The sequence below is a fragment of the Papio anubis genome, chromosome 3 (genome assembly GCF_008728515.1).
Source record: "Papio anubis isolate 15944 chromosome 3, Panubis1.0, whole genome shotgun sequence".
NCBI classification, from domain to species: Eukaryota; Metazoa; Chordata; class Mammalia; order Primates; family Cercopithecidae; genus Papio; species Papio anubis.
The window spans coordinates 45,806,182-45,827,540 of NC_044978.1; the positions used below are offsets into that span (position 1 = coordinate 45,806,182).

General features: G+C 34.5%; 1 protein-coding gene across 2 annotated transcripts in view; it reads right to left on the reverse strand.

The window, feature by feature from the left end:
- Nucleotides 1-2,823: 2,823 nt before the first annotated feature.
- The window catches only part of USP38 (ubiquitin specific peptidase 38), a 37,833-nt gene continuing 19,297 nt past the window's right edge, over nucleotides 2,824-21,359 (reverse strand). For both annotated transcript variants that reach the window (XM_021938824.2, XM_021938823.2), the window contains 5 exons: nucleotides 18,856-19,049; nucleotides 14,615-14,708; nucleotides 11,863-11,969; nucleotides 9,337-10,699; nucleotides 2,824-4,043 (listed from right to left, as the gene is read on the reverse strand). In XM_021938824.2, coding sequence (XP_021794516.1) covers nucleotides 3,882-4,043; nucleotides 9,337-10,699; nucleotides 11,863-11,969; nucleotides 14,615-14,708; nucleotides 18,856-19,049 — 1,920 coding nt within the window. In that variant the 3' untranslated portion in view covers nucleotides 2,824-3,881. The remainder of the gene's footprint in view (nucleotides 4,044-9,336; nucleotides 10,700-11,862; nucleotides 11,970-14,614; nucleotides 14,709-18,855; nucleotides 19,050-21,359) is intronic.

Below are 21,359 nucleotides of genomic sequence, written 5' to 3' on the forward strand. Positions count from 1 at the left end.
CTTTAAAAATTATTTCTATACAAATTTCTTCATATGGGAAAGCTTTTTTTTTTTTTAAAACAAGCTAGTTTTTATAAAGCAGTTTGTTTTTTTAATCCCCCATTCATTTTGTGGTTCGTTCACTTCTAAAAAAGGACTCTGTAAGAAAATTAACTTAGGCTAACACTGAAGATACGTAACAGTTTGATAAAACTTAAGAATATACATATGAAACAGCTTATATTTTAGAATTATTTGTTTTTTTGGGATAGCAACTTTTAATTCAAATTTCCTTACTGTTGAACTTTAACTTCTTAGTTACAGGTTTGCATTATCTAAGATTTAACCTTACTCCTCTGGGCGATGTTACTGAGTTGCTAACAACAACCAGTTAGCATTTCCTAGTATGTTTTCGTAAAATGTGAATTAACTTTTCTCTACCTCAGGAATATTTAGTTTCAGAAATCTAAACTCATTAGAAAAAATGTATGATGAAAGGATATATAAACTATCGAATTTGTATAAGAAAAAATACTATAAATGTACAGTATTTTTGAAATATTCATTTTAAAAGAGCTCTTTATATGGAATGTATCATGTGAAGTACACAATATAGGAAAAGACTGACTGAGAATTAAAGACCTGGAACAAAGTACAAAGCATCAAAATGAAGATTTCCAGTAACTGGAGAAACTATGCCAATTATTTTTTTCCTAAACTGTGCTGGGCACACAATAAGCATCCAATTCCACTTATTATAAGATGATAGCTTTAAAGAGGTAGTATGTGAAAAGAAGACAACTACTTTTGTAAATATTATCATACAAAGAACAGAACTGAAGAGAAAAAAATATAGATTTGAACTTAAGACTTAGCTTGAAAATTTTTATTCTTTCCAGATGTGCGTTATATGTAATAGGTTGTTTGAACCTTTCACATGGACCCCCCAATACCTCTAGACATCATGATGGATTTTTATCTCTACATCCAAAGGATCGATCAACAATTTAAGGTATGGAGATAAAAGTCAGGGATCTCCAGGCATATGCTGCCCTGCTTCTCTGATTATTTAGCTGGAAGAGAGGCAGTGGGAAGATGCTTGAATGGAGAATGAGCTAGAATCCTTCTTCCAATTTGAGACATGTTAATGCCATAAATCAGAGTTGCATAGGCACCTGCTTAGTGGATAGGTTATCAGAGCTTGTGTGACATCCTATATATTTCCTTCTTTGCATATCTCTAAACAAGTTTTTACTTTAATTGTGTCAATAAACATCTTTGAAAGAAACAGACTTAGATTTACAGTTTTTCATTTTTGCTAGCAGTGAAGCCTAATGCTTCTTAGCAGTAATAAGCAACTTCATTTAAACTGATTACTCTGGACTAAAGGAAAGACAAACAGCAATAGCACTCTACTCAGTCTTCAGAGTTAAATCTCACAAGAGTTGGAGCTAAGCACAAGGGTTAGGAATATGGGAGAAAGAAAAGACCTAATATGACAAATAAATCTGTAATTAAGTCACAGGGATCTGTCAGAATCAGAGCAGTCCTGAGTATTACCTTACTAAAAAAGTTCAGCTGCATAGGTTTTGAATGAAGTTTCTGATTATTCTGGTACCAAATATTTTGAATTCAACAAATCATGTAAAAGGTTACTATATTTTTAATGTTAAAAGGAAGTCTTCAAGTTTTTGGTACTGGTATGAAGTTATTTGAATACTCTCAGTGTTACTATATTCAGTCAGCTTTCCATATCCTCAGGCTCTGTATCCGTAGATTCAAACAACTTTGGATAGAAAATTTAAAAAACCAATAAATGTAATAAAAAATAGCACAAATGAAAAAACAATATAATATAACAAGTACATAGCACAATGTAAGTGCTATGCAATCATATCTCATCATGTAGAGATTAAAGTATATGGGAGGATGTGCATAGGTTATATGCAAATTCTGTGCTATTTTATATAAATAAGGGACTTGAGCATCTGTGGATTTTAATATTGGGGGATGGTGTTCTGGAACCAATCCACTGCAGATACTAAGGAAAGACTCTAACTAGAATTCATTTTATCATTTAAAAAAGTCAATACATATTATCTTGATACATAAAATCCTTGAGAGACCTGATTGATATTCATAGATAAAGCTGTGTAAGTCTAATTGCTTTTATGAAAGTTGCTAGAAGCATCTTAGCCCAATATCAATCTATCAAATATTAAATCACTTTACCAATTTCAATAAATGCCAAGACTGATATAATCTGATCATAAGTTGCTATCAAGTAAGTGGATAACTGAATACACAGGATAGCTCAGAAATTCACTATTGGGATAAGAAGACCACAGAAAAGCATGATAACTGGTTCACTCATTTATAAGGAGGAGAACCTTGATTAAATCTGCAAAGAATTTTCAGTTTTTAATCTAATCCGCCCTCCTAATCTTCCTGGTGACTGGAAACAGGTTAGGAATGGGAGGTAGTGGAATAAACATGAGGATTTCTGTTTTTTTAACCACTGCCATAAAAGCTTGGGAAAAAGATAAACCCCAAATCATCGAAGAACATTCTTTTCCTTAAAATGTTTTCAAAATAAATATGAGACCAATCTTGAGAACAATGAACAACTGTGGATAAGTTAAAACCTTTAGGAAGGGGGATAACTGGGATAACTCTTGAGTACTGTATAATCAAGAACCAGGAGAACTGACATGTTTCCAGTTTCCTGGCAAAAGAAAGTGTAGAAAGGTAGGGTTTGGCATTTTAACATTTTATCTAGAACTATGAAAATAGAAACAACGGTGCAAAACATATGACTGAAACAAACAAAAAACCCAAATGTACAACTCTAAAAATATGTGATCAATGTTTAATATTCTGAGGAATAAGTAACAAAATCAAGAAAGATTTTATACTTAGCTGGGTTCATTTCCTCTGAATTCTTCTAAGAGTTAAAAATGAACTATCACATTGATTTAGAACCATCAGATTTTACTTAAGGAAAATCTATTACCTTTCAAAAAGTTATAATTTTAATGTTAGCACAAAAATTACTTCCTAACATTTCATTTAAAAAAAAAAAAAAAACATTTCGCAGCCAAAGATTCCTATTTTTGAATTACAGTACTGCAAGGCACATACAGAACTCACCTCCTTGAAAACACACAGAAGATATACTCCCTGAAATAGAATTTTAAAATCCTTGAACAATTAGAAATACTACAAAGTTAGCATTTTTTAGGTAAAAATGTTGCTCCTACAGGATCATGCAACTTTCTTAAAATCAATTCAGCACATATGTATAAAGAATCCTTTTTAAAAACATTTGTACTTGAACTACAGATACAGTGATGCTGAAGACACTACACAAAAACTGAAAAGTACTATATCTTGATAAATTTTGTTATTGCCTTCCTTAGAGACTTTATCATCTCTAGTTGATTTTTAAAGACTTGAATTTAATAATGGGGTAATTACACAAGACATAAAGGATTTTTTAAAAACAAGTATTTTTTTTTTTTACCTCTAGCATCAATTCTTTTATAAAGAATGCTAAATAAATTACATTTTTTGTTCAGTAAAACTGAAGATAGACCATTTAAATGCTTCTACCAAATTTAATGCAGCTTAATTAGGGACCAGGTACATATTTTCTTCTGAACATTTTTGGTCAAGCATGTCTAACCATAAAAGCAAATGGAATTTTAAGAGGTAGATTTTTTTTCCATGATGCATTTTGTTAATAAATGTGTCAAGAAAATAAAAACAAGCACTGAATGTGTTCTCTTGAAGTATAAGGGTCTAATGAAAAATAAAAGATAGATATTTGTTATAGTCTGTGACATTTTAACAGTCATGGTATTAGATGTTTCGTGACCAGTGCATTTTGGACTCTCTCAGGATCAAAATACGAGTCTGCCAACTGTATTAAATCCTCCTCCACCCCCTCCACCAGTTGGTCCACAGCTTCCTGGTGGGTCATTGTCATCAAATCCATTGGGCCGAAATGAACATGAAGCAGATGCAGCTTGTAGGGCCCGGGCTCGAGCATTCAACTCTTGTTCCTAAAATTAAAAATAATTTTTATGAAATTAAAATGCTAAATACAATGGTTATATCATCTATAGAAATATTTTAAAACTACCTTAATCTGTATAAGCATTCTTCAAATCTCAATAACTTTGAAACTAAAGCACCTACGAAAAAAAAACTTCTCTAAGAAAATATTACAGTTCCTGCAACACTCTAAAACATATTGGAATAGATTCTTTCCTAATATATTTAACATAGAATTCAAAGATTATCACAATAGATTATCTATTCTCTAGCAATTGGGGCAATTTTGGAAGTGGGTGATTACAGTTAAACATATTAATAAAGGAAGAAGAATGAATTTTTTTTCTGCCCTTTCCATAGACTGTTTCTCAATAAATAATAAGACAGGTCTCAAAAAACACTGACAAGTAAAATGAAGCCTACCTCCTCACAGTAATATCTAAAACGTTTCCTTATCAGGAAAACTTTTATCAGAAATCAGTCATATTTATCTAGATGCCAGGCATATATTAGGTATTCAATAAATATTAATAATCTCAGATTAGAATTCTATTAGGTGGTTAGCTTCAAAGGGAGCAAATGTGAATAAATACTGGCAAATTCATTTGGCAAGGTATACAACTGGATCTAAAACTGGGACCCACAAACTCTTTGGAAAAATAGGCAAAATATTCTGGCATGTGCCTATTTTTCTGGAAGAGGATCTACAGATTTCAAATGGGGTTGGTAAAAATAAGGTCTAAAAGTTACTGGTCACAGCATACCTGAACTTGTTAGCATAATTATCCTGAAGGGCTTTCAAAATACAGTTAACATTAATAACAAAAACACTATTATTTCGATTTTTCATCTTAAGGCCTAGTGATTTTGCTCAATCTGGCAAGGTAATACTATTTTATAATTTCTAGCTAAAATGATTTAGTTTATTATTATTCCCTCTTCACAAAATGCTCAATTTTTCATTACGAAGAAAAGACCCAGGCATACCCTGACACCTATCTGTCACATTATGGATACTTTATTTTTCAGTAGCATACAGCATCTTCTGTTCAAGTCCCAGTACACAAAATGATCAAGAATCACCTATTTTTATGGCTGAAAGGGACCTTTGATAAATCCTTGTAACAAAATGGCTTAACTAACCAGTCTCTGATAGGGCTTTTAAAACTTAATTTGCAGGATATTTCTTAAAAACATTTTTGTGATTTACAGTGTCATTTACAACAATTGCTGGCTCTTTGGTATAATGTCTACCTACAGAGTATTTTTAAGGTGATATATATATTAATTTATCCTTGATCTATAAAATTAAAGTAGGAATTACAAATGTTTTACAGATTGAAATTAAGTGCCATAAGTAACATCAGAAACAGACACAAACCCACCCAGCCACAAATCCTCATTGTTCTAGCTCTATAACCTATTAAACTATCCAAACAAGCAATGAAACTATGACTCTGTATCTGAGAAACAATACACGGTTTCAGATACATAGATGATGTTCCCTAATGAATTAAAACTGAACAGACATGTAAGGTAGAGTTTAAGAAGTTCTTCTTGAACTTCTGCTACTAAAAGATATGGCAAATTTTGCATAGATGTTTTTGTACAGTGATTCCCTTAAAGAAACTATGTCGAATGACATAAAATATAAAATTAGTAACTCCATTGCATGTGTACCCATGAAACCTATATTGTATTTCAAGATATACAGCATCCCAAAAAAGTAATATTCTTTTTCTGCTTTATTATTTATAGAAATATATGGCTGACAGAAAAAAATGTGCGGTATTGTTTTCTGATGATAAGCTTAGACAATGGATAAAAATAGGAAAAACTGTCTTTCATTTTACTTAATATAGGTAAGAACATTTTGTACAATGTCAAAATTATGATTATCATAGAATGTGTAATTTATATCACAAATTTATATGAGTACTAAAGTTATTTCTAATTTCAGTAGTAGACTATAGATCTACTCACAGGAAAGTTACTGCTCCTTGAGACAAATAATTTGCAGTATATTTATATTTCTCATTCAAGTGAAACTGTTGACATTAATCCTTTTTTTTAAACTACACATACATATTGAATGTACTCTTCTGAATGTATGAAAAAGAAAAGAATTAAGAAGTTAAGAACTACTACCTCCTCCAAAGAAACAAAGGAAATAAACCAAGCAAGAAAAGATAGGAAGCGGGCTGTGGCTGATGCGGGACAGATGGGTGGGTAATCTTGACCATGCAAGGATGATGTATTACACAATCTCTCACTGTATCCTAACCAAAGGCTTAGTTTTTATATTCCAGACACTAAAACAATGGAGATGCTCCTAATGGAAGCTGGACTGAAGGGAAAGAAATATATGAAGAGAAAAGTCCTTTCAAAAATTTACTTCGAAATCCACAATTTGCATTGTTTTCCCAAATGTCAGGCTATGATACACAGAGTAGAAAATGGTTTGTCATAAAAGATTTTTTGCCTGGGTTTTTCAAAACCATGGATCTTGCCAATACTCAAAAGAGCAACATTTTCTAACACTTGTAAATCTGGTTGTGGCTAGATTTAAAATTGAAAAATGAAATCCTAAAATGTAAAAATGAAATCCTAAAAAAAGCTTCTTAAAATTATCACAAGGTGGGTTTCTAATGTGATTATGAAGTATTAAAATGAAAGCAGCTACCCTGATATGTACTAAAATGTTAAATTCATTAGCAATATTGTTCAAGAGCAGAGGAACTCAAAATGTTCACTTCACATCCTTCCTTTTACGATTTAAGTTTTTATAACTGTTTTATAAATAGGTATAATGCTATTTCTTAAAGCTATAGTCCAGACATAGTAATCTATTATAAAGCATGACATATAAGAATTATATCTGAAAAACGGATATAAAAACAAAATGATAGAATGAAAACACACATGTACATGCTCCAGGTGTTTAAAACTAAGAAGTGATAGCTGAAAACTGCTGTATACATAATCTCAACACTATAGTTTTCTATTGCCTGGTAATTGTAAGCATTCACATAACAGAATAAACAATGTAGTCTCTCAACATGTACTTAAAATACCAGAATGGTCTGATTAAATGGTATGAAAAATTTCACAATTTGAGCCTTTATCAATCACTGTATTTAAAAGTAAATAGGCTGGGCACAGTGGCTCATGCCTGTAAGCCTAGCACTTTGGGAGGCCAAGGTGGGCAGATCACTTGAGGCCAGGAGTTTGAGACCAGCCTGGCTAACATGACGAAACTTGTCTCTACTAAAAATACAAAAAAATTTACCAGGCATGGTGGCGAATGCCTGTAATCCCAGCTACTTGGGTATCTGAGACCTGAGATTTGCTTGAACCCAGGAGCGGAGGTTGCAGTGAGCTGAGATCAAGCCACTGCACTCCAGCCTGGGTGACAGAGTGAGACTCCGTGTCAATCAATCAATAAATAAATGTAAATAATCACAATCTAAATATAAGTTCCTAACTGAGTTGATTATTGGGCCACATGCAGTGGCCCAGCACTTTGGGAGGTCGAGGAGGGAGGACTGCTTGAGCCCTGGAGTTTGAGACTAGCCTGGGTAAAATGGCAAGACAATCTTTAAAAAAACTTTTTAAAAAAATTAGCCAGGCATGGTGACACATGCCTATAGTCCTTAGCTACTCAGGAAGCTGAGGCAGGAGGATCACTTGAGCCCAGGGGTTCAAGGCTTCAGTAAACCATGATCACGGCACTGAACTTCAGCCTGGGTGACAGAATGAGACAATCTCAAAAAAAAAAAAAAATTGAATACTTATTATTGTATTTTTGCTTTAAAAGGGTACTCTGATAATGAAACTCTGATTTACTACCTAGTCTTAATAAGGAAAATACCTTAATGTAAAATTTGGCGGTATCTTTTCTTGCATTAAACAACTTGTCAATATGAAACTTAAGACGGAATTTACAGCTGCATAAAACTGAAAAACTGAATTAACAAAATACAGAATGCTTTTTCTTTATATTAAAGTAACATACGAGTCTTAAAATAATAATGAAAAGAACAGTTCCTCACGCTCAAATATTGTATAATCAGAAAGTAATGGGGTAAATGGCAAGATAAACTGGAAAATCACTTGGAGCTAAGCTACAAACAAGTAGTTGCTATGGCTATACAAGCATTTGGGATTCTAATCACAGAAATGAGAGTAGTCTTTTATCTTTCAAAACCCGTATTTCTCCTTTGACTAATGTTTATATGATATCTAGTAAGAAGGACACAGTTGAATACAATCTATTTCTAGTATGTTGATTATAAGCCATCTGACTAGATGTTAGTCTTCAGTAGTTAATCAGTTCAAACAAATATTCTGATTTTCTATTTATTTCTGTAAAGTTCATTGTTTTTGTCACTCAAGAACATTGCTATATTTCTTTAAAAATGTATGAGTATTTTATAATGCAGTAAATTTGAAGGCTTTTGAGAAAATTTCCCTCTAAAAATCAGTACTATAGTGGTACATTTCTTATTCTATCTGTATCTTTCAGGAGTGACTTTCAAACACAAAATTTTTTAAATGTACTCATTCAAACTCAAAATCACTGAGACCACCCAATTAATATACCTAGAATTTCACCTGTAATTTACTGCTAGCCCTGTATGTTGAGAACAAACTGGCAAGTTTCAAAACAACAACAACAAAAAAATACTTTCAGCAAGAATGTTAACTTTTTATTAGCCTTTAAGTAATAAAATCACTAACTCCTTGAAAAAAGTATATTTATGAATAAATTTATCTCATATAAAACCATTCCTTGGCTTTGATTTACAATTGTTCTCTTATCTCCTTGGTTTTACTGCCCACATCCTCAAAGAAAATGAGTATCTTTTCTTTACGTAGTCTACCTTTTAGTGTTTTTTAATCTTATCCACCTAAGTATCAATAAATAGCCCTTAAAATATTTGCACAAAGGTCTGGCGGGCATAAACACCACATTTAGCAGTTGTTTCCTCTGGTGGGTGAGACTGAGGATATGTCCACTTTTGTAAACTTTCTGTATTTTGTATGGCATGATTTCATAATGAGCCATCTTTTGTAATGAACAAATAAAATCTTCCGCATTACACCTGATTGACACTTTTCATTTAAATTGTCACAATATTAGAAAGGCAATTTATACAGGTAGAGAATACTTCATATAAATCCAGACCTACATTTCAGAGTTTCATAAAAACTTGTAAGTTAGATTTCAAAATGAGGGTACTCACTTAACTATCTATCAATTGTTTAATATTTTCAACAAATAAAGTATTTCCAACTTACCTGTAAATATAGTTTATTGTCTTTTGTTATAGCATCCATAAGTTCTTTCTGCAGAGGTGGGTCTCCATTTATCCAGAGTCCACTGGTTGGGTTATTACCACTTAAACTATTAGTACTATGCTGTTTTTTATACAAAAGCACATAAGCTGTGTCCTTTGGAAACCTACTTGTAATTTTCTGGACTGACTGAAATGAAGTAAATGTCACTCTACTGTCATTAAATAAAAACCATTCTTTTGACATTTCCTTATTTTCCAAATCCTGTTCAAAAACTGCACTGGGACTCTCTCTCCCTAGTAAATGACGCTGGGAGGATGCTAATGCCAGAGCCTCAGACTGGTGGTATATCTGATATGAAGACTCTGTACCTGTGATATTTCTGGCATAAGAATAGTAATGCCCACTTTCAGAGGATATACCAGAGTGAACCACAACAGAACTTAATAGATAGGGCACCAATTTTGTGCAGGAAGCTTCATCAGTCCCTGAAGGCTTTAATTTTTTAGCAAGGTTCTCACTAAGATCAGTGAAGTCAACATCTACAGACCAACTTTCTGACAACGAAGAGAAAGAAGTAGTTCTTTTAACTGGCAACTCCAAAACCAGTGGCAGTGATACATTGTCTAAAATTTTCCTTCTCACATGATACTTCTGATCATACGAAAATCTCAGGAGAGTGAGAATAAGGTATTCAGGTTCCTCTGTGATTTGCATAGTTTTCTCAGCATTCTGCAGAGAGGCACAGTTTTCACAATAATATTGGTTATCACCAGTAAGAATCTCTGGAGCCAAAAAATAATTTAGTAAGTCAGTTACTGAAGGTGTGGTTTCACCTCCTGGTTTCTGAGGTACATCTTTATTAACAAGAATCCTGTTAGATTCGTTAGGGACAGAAGTGTTTTCAGAACAGTAAAACTCATTAGGAGGACTGCCTGTGGTTCTTTCATTCACAACTGAGTCACAGATGAAGGCAGCCGTTGTTGGATTATAAACTACTGGTTCTTCTGAAGGACTGGGTATAGTGGCTTGCATTAGACCACCATCTTGTGTACTGGGTGATGATGCTGGATCTTGGAAAGACATGTTTTCCAAAGAAGAGGAAGGACAAAAGGCAAGCGAAAGATCTGTAAAGGCTTCCACTTTTTGTGAGGTACTCCTGCAGTTCAAACAACATATGTGAGTTCGTAATTTTCCTCCAAACATTTTTTCTATTAAAGTCTTCTCACTGTCAGTTGTACGAGGGGTCTCTGTTAGTACTGCTGCTTTACTAGCTACTTCCTGTAAAGAAGTTTCACTGCATTCCAGAATTTCAGAAGGCTTGTGTGAGGACTGAACTTTCAAGATCTTTTCTTCTTCATGGAGCCTGCAGGAGAGGATATCATTATATAGCTACTTAAATTAACTTCAAATGTCATTTCTATTTAAAAATATTAGTGGCTTCTATAAACTATTTTAATCAAATTTAATGTTTAATGTAAACAAATCAAGTTTTCCTGTTTTAATTAAAAGAAAATTGAATAGCTTGAGAATGCAGGAAGAAAGCTGGGTGGCTATTACTACTCTATATTCTCATTACAGTTTCTTCATACTGCTACTTAAGAGCACGTATTACATTGCAGTTAATTATAAACGTCCCTTAACTGTCTTATATATCTCTGTCTTCCTGACATCTCATAGAAAGTCAGGCACAAATAAACTACTGAATAGATTCTTAGCTGAATGGAAGGAAGGCTGCACATACCGAGCCCAACTAACTTTACTAGTCATTCCACAGAGCAGAACAAAGACAGGGAGATACAGATGATAACAGGTTTTATTAATTAAGTGGTCAGGCGACAATAAAATATACCAAACCCATACAGTTATGAACTGGTCTAAAGGAGTGGCTCTCAAATTTTTTGGTGCCAGGACCCCTTTAACCTCTTAAAATAATTAAAAAACAAAGAGCTTTCCTTTATATGGGTTGTATCTATTGATATTTACTGTCAGAACTGAGAAAATAAAATATTAACATTTAACAAACAATAATAAACCCATTATTTAATATTAGTAACATTTTAAAAATGAAAAAGTTGTCTTTTCTAAAACCAAAAAAAAAAAAAAAGGAAGAATGGCAGTGTTTTACATTTTGCAAATACTTTAAGTATCTGGCTTAATAGAAGACAGCTGGAGCCTCATATCTTCTCTGCATTCTATTGTTATATGTTTTTTGGATGAAACATAGAAAGAAAATGTGGCCTCACACAGTTATGCTGTTGGGAAAGAGAAGACCTCACAGACTCCTGAAAGTGTTTTGGGAACCCGCAGGGGTCCCTGTATCACACTTTGAGAACAGCTGGTCTCAAGGAAGAAAATTCAAAAAAGGAAAACCAATTAAAAACAATATATAAAAAACATACAAGAAATGCAATAGTATTTTAAAAAGTAACATTCCAAATATGTTTTTAAAGGTAAAAGCAATATTAAGTAGAGTTAAACTGTTATGAAAGACAACACTCAAATCACAATTTTAAGAATACATTTTACCTGTCAAGGAGAAATCTGAGGTATTCAGAACAGTCTTGCTGTGATCTGGGAGTAAACCATGGAGGTCTGGAAGCCTCAAAGAATATCCGAGGTGCGTATGCTTCCCTCTTTTAATAGCAATTGAGAAAATATAAGGAAGTGATTCTTAGAGCATGAACCAAGTAACTGAAATCTTAATATACAGTGTTTAATAAAGATTATTTACAGTTAACATCGCATCAGCCAAAAGGGCCGGACATGGCAACTCAGGGACAAATAAAATTATTTAGAAATAAAGTTAGGTAATCTTTAGTCATAATTGCTCACTCTGCAGAGCAGAATTGAGAGCTAGAGACACATGTGACTTGTCCAGGGTCATACAGCTAAATGAGTGGCACAGGACATTAAGGTAGAACCCAAGTCTAACTCTCGATATAAAGCTCCTAGTATCATCCCTCTACGACAGTCACATGTTTGAGTCCACAATTTTTTGATAAAAATCAAATCTAAAAAAGATTAATGTATATTTTGTTAGTGTGTATTCTGAACAAAGTAATAAAGGAAATACTCTACAGTAGAGTCATGGATACCTACTTTAGGTGAAAATTTCCTTGAGTAGATACGTCAAAAAATGTGCAGATTGTGAGTACACTGATTAGAAACCCTTGCTAATTTTTTTTTTTTTTTAAGTATAGAAGCTGTTTAGTGATTAAATTGTGGACTCTAGAGCGATCCAGGTTCAAATCCTAGATTTTGCCATGACAAAAGAGAACTGAAAAGGCATCTCAAAGATGTGATTATAAGTTGAAACTTTGGAATTCTCTTGACATTGATTATTTGTGGCATAACTTCGTAACAATGAAGTTCTTAGTTAAGAAAAATTTTACCCAAATTAAGGGTTTACAGCATTCTGAAGGAAGTTTAGCCTATGTTAAACAGGGGCTTCAGAGCTGTTTGGTTCATATCTCAATCCTGCTGCTTGTTTGCATGACCCTGAACAGGTAATGTAAGCCTGTTTTCTTCATCTGTAAAATGGGGATATACCTTATTACATGATAGACTGTTTTTGATGATTAAGACATAAAAGATTTAGACCAGGGGCTAAAAAAATGTAAATGTTCAATAAGTTTGTTTTATTAATTATAAGATAAAAGGACTTTTCAATTATATGAGAAAATCTATCTGCCTAAAATAATCTGTCAGGCTGCTACCAGAGAGAGTCTCAACTGTGACAGAAATTTAATCAGGCTCTTTTTAATTTCTATTTTTCTTCTCTTGGGAGGAGCAGGGAAACCTCCCCTAAGATTTTAAGTTAATACAGTATATATCTGCCTACATATACATATAAACATATATATTTTATACATAATAAATACAGACTAGTGATAAAGAAAGCACAAAAATCAATTTATGAGGAAACAACAGGGAGTGAGGAAGGAGACAGTTTTCATTTCATTTCCCTTGGTCTTGATATGGTAAATTTAATTTGTGAACATACTTTCCCCAGATAAAGAATAATACAATTATCTGAGTATATAACTACTCATAGGCCATTACTATCATCTCATATTAATCCTGTCTAGATTCTTTCCATTTAAGAAGTTATATCTGTGATATTTCTCAGCTTGTAGAAAGAAAACAAAAGCATTCCCATCAACTGAATCCCACCAATTCTCAACCTATTGTTTCTTCTGGCCCTAACTACTACTCCTTTAGACCTCTGTGAGACAAAGGCAATGAAAGTAAAACCAGAAAAATAACATATATTATAAATAATGATATGTATATAATTCATGTGTATAGGCTCAAAATCTAAACTAAAAGTTCTTTGAACATAAAGACTCTTTTTTTTTTTCAGACAGGGGCTCGGTCTGTCAGCTAGGCTGGAGTGCAGTGGCATGATTTCGGTTCACTGCAAGCTCTGCCTCACGGGCTCAAGCAATTCTCCTATCTCAGCCTCCTGAGTAGCTGGGATTACAGGCATGTGCCACCATGCCCAGCTAAGTTTTGTATTTTTAGTAGAGATGGGGTTTCACCATGTTAGCCAGTCTGGTCTCAAACTCCTGACCTCAGGTAATCTGCCCGCCTCGGCCTCCAAGTGTTGAGATTACAGGTGTGAGCCACGGCGCCTGACCAAGACTCTTCCTTTAATGCTTACCATTGACTGCATATAGTGTCTCTTAATAAATGTGAATATTTACTATATATGACCACCTTGGTGCCATTAACATAAATTAATGACCCTGGATTAATGTGTGGACATAAAAGATCACCACAAAATTTTAAGCTCTAGAACTTAACAGATAAACAGAACTGCAGAGATCTTTAGTTATAATGAATGGGTATACATAAGAAAAGAGAAAAAAGCCCAGGCACCGCAATATTATTTTAGTTGCTCATTATTGTACAAATCTATTAATTTAGTATCAGGAAACAAAGATGCATTCAAAAATAATTCTTCATGAAGGAGCTTATTTATTGGATAGGAAATCATATTTTGTTTGTAAAAATTTCTAGATCAATGGGTCAGCATAATATTCAGCTACAATAATGGGAAGCAAGAGAAAAATATAAAAACTTAGGGCATATCCTGAAAATAGAAAAATATCTAGATATTTTAGGCAGTATCTCTTTAGCATTTCTAAGTGTATTTGTTGTACAGATGAGATATCTATTATATTATTTCATCAGTTAAAAAGGTTAGGTATAATGTAAAGTTTAATGAATATTACCACAGTTAACATAAACATACTATACACACAAACACACTCACCTGCGTATGAGCCAGAAAGGCAAAAAGATGTTGTAATTTTTTCATTAATGAATTGCACCCATTTAGATTTAAAGATAATACTTGTCTCCTGAAACTGAGAGAGAATATAATGATTTATGTATATGTGTGCACACACACACATGCATTTTTAAAAAGCTTTTTTAATTTTTTCTGAGACAGAGTCTCCTTTTGTTGTCCAGGCTGAAGGGCAGTGGTGCAGTCTCAGTTCACCGCAACCTCCACCTCCCAGGTTCAAGCGATTCTTGTGCCTCAGCCTCCTGAGTAGCTGGGACCACAGGTGCGTGCCAACGTGCCCAGCTAATTTTTGTATTTTTTGTAGAGACAGGGTTTCACTATGTTGGCCAGGCTGGTCTCGAACTCCTGGCCTCAAATGATCCGCCCACCTAGGCCTCCCAAAGTGCTGGAATTACAGCCATAAGCCACTGTGTCTGGCCATTTAAAAGCATTTCTTAAAAGCTAAAAGCAAGTTAGTTCAAGAATTTATTGTCCTAAGGCCGGGCGCGGTGGCTCAAGCCTGTAATCCCAGCACTTTGGGAGGCCGAGACGGGCGGATCATGAGGTCAGGAGATCGAGACCATCCTGCCTAACAGGGTGAAACCCCGTCTCTACTAAAAAATACAAAAAACTAGCCGGGCGACGTGGCGGGTGCCTGTAGTCCCAGCTACTCGGGAGGCTGAGGCCGGAGAATGGCATAAACCCAGGAGGCGGAGCTTGCAGTGAGCTGAGATCGGGCCACTGCACTCCAGCCTGGGCGGCAGAGCGAGACTCCGTCTCAAAAAAAAAAAAAAAGAATTTATTGTCTTTAAAGTAAAATTTCATTTACCTATGGCCCTTTTCCTGAGGAAGTTACCTATCTAACAGTAAAGAAGGAAGGGAAGAATGACAATAAATTAACACTTACTATAAAGTGTGCTAATGGACTATGTGCTATCATATGTTATTTCTATTTTCTGGATTAGCAAATAGAAATAGATTAAGCCATTAATTTATAACATAAGTAAACAACTTAAATTCTTTCAAATCGTCATGAAATAAAAAAATATGCTGTCATTAAAACACATAAAGTCATTCAGAGTACAGCAAGGGAAAATGATAAACTACTTAAAAAAAAAAAAAAGTAAAGGGACAACTGGGTATCCATCTGGTAAAAAATGAAGTTACATAAGATTATACACCATCACAGATACCACAGGACTAATGAGCTAGATATAAAATACAAAACTACTAAAGTACTTAAAATAAAGAAAGAAGAAATTTAGAGGATAAAGGCCTTCAAAAGTCCAGATGCTATAAATGAAAAGTAGAAGACTGGGACACATAAAACAAAAAAAGTATAAATAAAACACCCCACAAATTTGATTTGTGACTGGAAAAAAGCATGTAGCAAAGGATGATCATCCAGAGTATATATAAATCAACACGAAAACAAAAAAGACCCAACAAAAAGATGTACAAAGAAAAGAACAGGTTATTTGGAAGAGAAACACAAATGAATGAGGAAAAATAAGAGAGGGAAAAAACTCTGTAATTAGCAGCGATATGCAAGTTAAAAGAGGCATTTTTCTTCATATTGGCAAAAAATTAAAAAGGCTGATTTGCTGCTAAAGGTACATGGTCTAGGTACAATCTTATATTAGTATCATAGTTCAAAATGCTACAGCTTTTCTGGAGAGCAATTTGAAAGATATTCAAAGGATATTCAAAGATATGGAGGATATTCAAAGAAAAATCCTCTATATCTGTATAAGGGCAGACAGATGTTAATTATAAGCAAAACAACCTACTATTCATCAATAGGAGCATTATTAAAGGATTATTTATTAAATACCCATTTAATTTAATGAGTATTTAATAAATAAATGATGGCATACACATTTACTGGGAATGACACGGATCTGTATTGCCCCAACATGGGAGTATTTCAAATACAAATTATTAAATGATAAAAGCAAGTGGCTAGAATACATAAATAGGATTCTCTGCAAATTTTCTTTAAAAAAATGCATTTGTTTTCATATTAAATACAAACATGCAACTGTACCAAAAAAGGTCTGGAACAATGTAAACTGTTAACAAAATTACTTTTGGAAATGGGAATATCTGCTTTTTATTCTACATAAAATTTAATTATTTTTAAACTATGAAGAAGAATTCATATATTACTTAAGAAATAAAATGTGCTGTCTTCCTATTCAAAGATAATATTATTGGCCACTGTTCAGCAAAAGATAACCTTTTATTTGCTCTTGCTGTTGCAACTGCTTTGGTTTTCTGTTTTCTCTGTCATCTGTAAAAGGAGATGTCTGGACTAGATTACCTCTTATGGTAAGACGGGGATTCTTTTAGTCTTATGCCTAGTATCACTTGTGTCTAAAGATATATCTATTTTCTAAAAAAAAAAAAAAAAAAAAAAAAAATTCTCACAATTCCAAATATAAACAAACCAAAAAATTAAATGCTAAACGAAACCAAAAACACCTGAGTGCTGGTATTATAATCTGGGGCCCAACAATAAAATAAAGCGAATTCTACATTTCTTTCTTTCTTTTTTCGTGAGATGGAGTCTCGCTCTGTCACCCAGGCTGGAGGGCAGTGGCGCGATCTTGGCTCACTGCAACCTCTGCCTCCCGAGTTCAAGTGATTCTCCTGCCTCAGCTTCCTGAGTAGTTGGGATTACAGGCACACGCCACCATGCCCGGCTAATTTTTGTATTTTCAGTAGAGATGGGGTTTCACCATGTTGGTCAGGCCGGTCTCGAACTTCTGATCTCGTGATCCACCTGCCTCACTCTCCCAAAGTGCTGGGATTACAGGTGCAAGCCACCGCGCCTGGCCAAATTCGACATTTGATAGTTTAAGATTCCTCTGGGCAGGTGTAACAACTTGGAAAAGCTTAGAACTCAATTTGTAAACCTCTTTGGGCAAGTTCTGTGAATACTTTATTGGTATTCAGGAGAAAAATTCAGTCATGTTTTTGTCTTCAGGAAGAGTTTATCATTATTTTGTACCTTTGCAGATAGCATTCACATAACTAACAACTTCTGATTTCCTATTTGCTTAGGTGCAAAAGAAAACGGATTTGAAAGAAAATTCTTAAGAGGGGAAAGAAACATGTCTGTTTATACAGGTGTTCAGCAATTATTGCCCTAGGGTAGAGCAGAACTTAAACTTCTTAAACAGCAACAAAGTTGTTGATCTGACAACAAAATACCAACGGGCAGATAAAATTATATATGACTTCCCTCAAAACACATACAGATTAAAAAAATTTTAGTCTCACAGGATAATAAGAGTGAAGTACTCTAGCACACTTAAACTCTTTGGAATAGGTGCAATCAATCCTTCTTTTACACTGTTAAAAATCATCAGAGTAGCTGGGCGCGGTGGCTCATGCCTGTAATCCCAGCACTTTAGGAGGCCGAGGCAGGTGGATCACGAGGTCAGGAGATCCAGACCATCCTGGCTAACACGGTGAAACCCCGTCTCTACTAAAAATACAAAAAATTAGCTGGGCATGGTGGCGGGCACGTGTAGTCCCAGCTACTCAGGAGGCTGAGGCAGGAGAATGGGGTCAACCCGGAAGGTGGAGGTTGCAGTGGGCTGAGATCGCGCCACTGCACCCCACCCAGGGGAAAGGGTGAAAATTTATCCTAAAAAAAAAAAAAAAAAAAAAAAAAAAATCGTCAGAGTAATTTCTTTAACGTGACATTTAAATGCAATGAATAATAAGCAGAATTAATGTTACCTTTTCTTTTTTTGAGACTGAGTCTCAGTCTGTCACCCAGGCTGGAGTGCAATGGAACGATCTTGGCTCACTGCAACCTCTGCCTTCTGGGTTCAAGTAATTCTCCTGCCTCAGCCTCCCGAGTAGCCAGGATTACAGGCGCCCGCCATCACACCCAGCTAGTTTTTGTATTTTTAGTAGTGATGGGGTTTCGCCATGTCGGCCAGGCTGTTCTTGAACTCCTGACCTCAGGCGATCCACCGGCCTCGGCCTCCCAAAGTGCTGGGATTACAGGTGTGAACCACCACACCCAGCCTAATGTTAACATTTTCATAGTTTCTGAGCACTAATAGCAATTTCATTTCTGAATAAGGCAATAAAAGTTAACATTTATGCCATTTATATGGAATAATGTGTAGACAATTCTATCATCTTATATTTCATCAGCATGCATCAACCTCTACAGTTAAAATGAAAAGATTCAAATTTAAACTTACTCTGTGGCCATAAACAAGGCTTGTATAACACTGTTCATATAACATGTATTTCCTAGGTTAATAAGACCTGTTTTCCCAGTTTCAGATTTTCCAGAAAGTCTAGACAAGCAAGACGCCAAAGAATTGGATTGAGAAGTCCAGGCACTTTGATTGAGAATTAACTTAATCTTCTCTTCACTGGGTTTAGGAAAATCCTACAGGCCATACAGAAGAAAAACAGTTTAAAAGTAAAGTAAAAATTATTTTTGTTGTTTAATTAACAGCATTAAGATTCTTACACTGACATTTGAACTTTCTTTCCCCCCACTTAGTTTTGAAGTAACTGGTAGTACTTGGCTAGTCATCAAAATATCAAATTTAACTGTATGGCAAAAATAAATACTGTCTAATAACAGAGTTTATCAAGTTGAAAAATACTCAAAAGCTGTTAATTCAAGTCGCATTTGAACTATTTATGTTCTCTACATGCCAGCAAAATGTTTATAAAATAAAACTTTGGGGTCAGAGAATAAACTGCAGTGCTATTCAAAGGCAGTAGAATGAAGACTTAAATTTTAGCACACAGTTAAACATAAGCAAACAATTTGTTTTCAAATTTTGTAATAAAAATGTCTCCTTTTCATTAAATACTAATATTTACTCAGTATTAACCCTTAGAAATAAAATCGCAAAGTAATTAAGAAATGAGAAATGAAAGCATCTATGCACAATGACCTTTAACTTTAAGAAAAATAAAACTTAATCTCATGTTACCCATACAGAAAATTATTACAACATACGGGTTTTTCTTATCAACTTGGTGAAGTATGAGATAACATTTCAAGTGTAAATTATTTCAAGCATGAACAGAGCACTGGAGAGTTAAGAGAAGTTGGTAAAATCATTAGGGCTTATCCGGACTGCTATTAGCATCTGGCACTTAGACCTTAGCAAACAAATATTTTCTAAAGGAGTTTCAATCTTCTAATTTTTGTTGTTGTTGACAGCTAAGAGTGCTTTCTTTGGGCTTAGAGCGAGCCCCTTGTTTCTTCTGAGCCTATATGAGTTATGAGAATTTTCAACATGAAAAACTCTGATGAACTAAAGAATGGCAATCAATTAACAAGTGCAGCAACTATCATCTATGGATCCAGTGACAATGTAGAAAGAGATTAATATTACCATCAAATCCACTCCACAATGCTCCTGTACATAATTTACTTCTGAAGTGTCAAAGTGTCACACCAGCAATATACATTAATTGCTTAACAGTCTGTTTTCTGAGCTCAACCAAAATAAGTTTGATTTAGTTAATGATACAGTAAAAAGAACTGTTTTTAATCCATCTCAGATACAGAAGTAAAGATAAGACCTTTATATTGAAATTCAGATCTCAAAAAAAACAAAAAAACACCAATAGGATTGATTTCTAATAATTTCTGATTAAGTTTGGCTGAGTTCAGTTCTCTAATTCTTTTGCTATACACTGATTATGCAGTAAGTTTACTGAGAGGAAAGTATGTTTATTGTGATCCAGTCTTCAACACAAACAGAAGTGCTTTTTAGGCTAGGCACAGTGGCTCATGCCTGTAATCCCAGTACTTTGGGAGGACGAGGATCACTTGAGCCTAGGAATTCAAGACCAGCCTGAGCAACACAGTGAGGCCCCTTCTCTACAAAAAATAAAAAATTAGCCTGGCGTGGTGGTGTGCACCTGTAGTCCCAGCTACTTGGGAAGCTGAGGCAGGAGGGTCACTTGAGCTCAAGATGTAGAGGCTGCAGTGAGCCATGAGCATGCCATTGCACTTCAGCCTGGGCAACAAAGCACGACTGTCCAAAAAAAAAAAAGTGCTTTTTAGATCCATTTACATATAAAATTGAAACACAGTATAACTCCACAAATAATTCAAGTAAAGATTCTAAACATTGATGAACAGTCCACAGCAAAAATATAATTCAAAAAGAGGTCAGATGCAGTGGCTCACGCCTGTAATCCCAGCACTTTGGAAGGCCAAGGCAGGCGGATTACTTGAGGTCAGGAGTTTGAGACAAGCCTGGCCAACATGGTGAAACCCTGTCTCTACTAAAAATACAAAAATTAGCCAGGTGTAGTGGCAGGTGCCTGTAGTCCCAGCTACTCAGGAGGCTGAGGCAGAAGAATTGCTTGAATCCGGGAGGCAAAGGTTGAAGGGAGCAGAAATTGCACCACTGCACTCCAGCCTGGGTGACAGAGCGAGATTCGGTCTCAAAAAAAAAAAAAAAAAAAAGAATTAAAAAGGGGAAGAAATCAAAGTCAAATATTTTATTAAACTCCATTTCCTGTATTCTAAGACATACTCTACATATACTTTAACACTTCTAATATTGGGGTGCAAATCTGATGCACGCGTTAACGTAACATTCCTTTTTAAACAAATTTCCCAAAAAGCTATTATAAATTTAAAGATATGCCTTATAATTGATGACACTGCAGAAATGAAGAAATATGGTTATTAATTTAGAATGGTGACAGCAGCCAAGAAAGC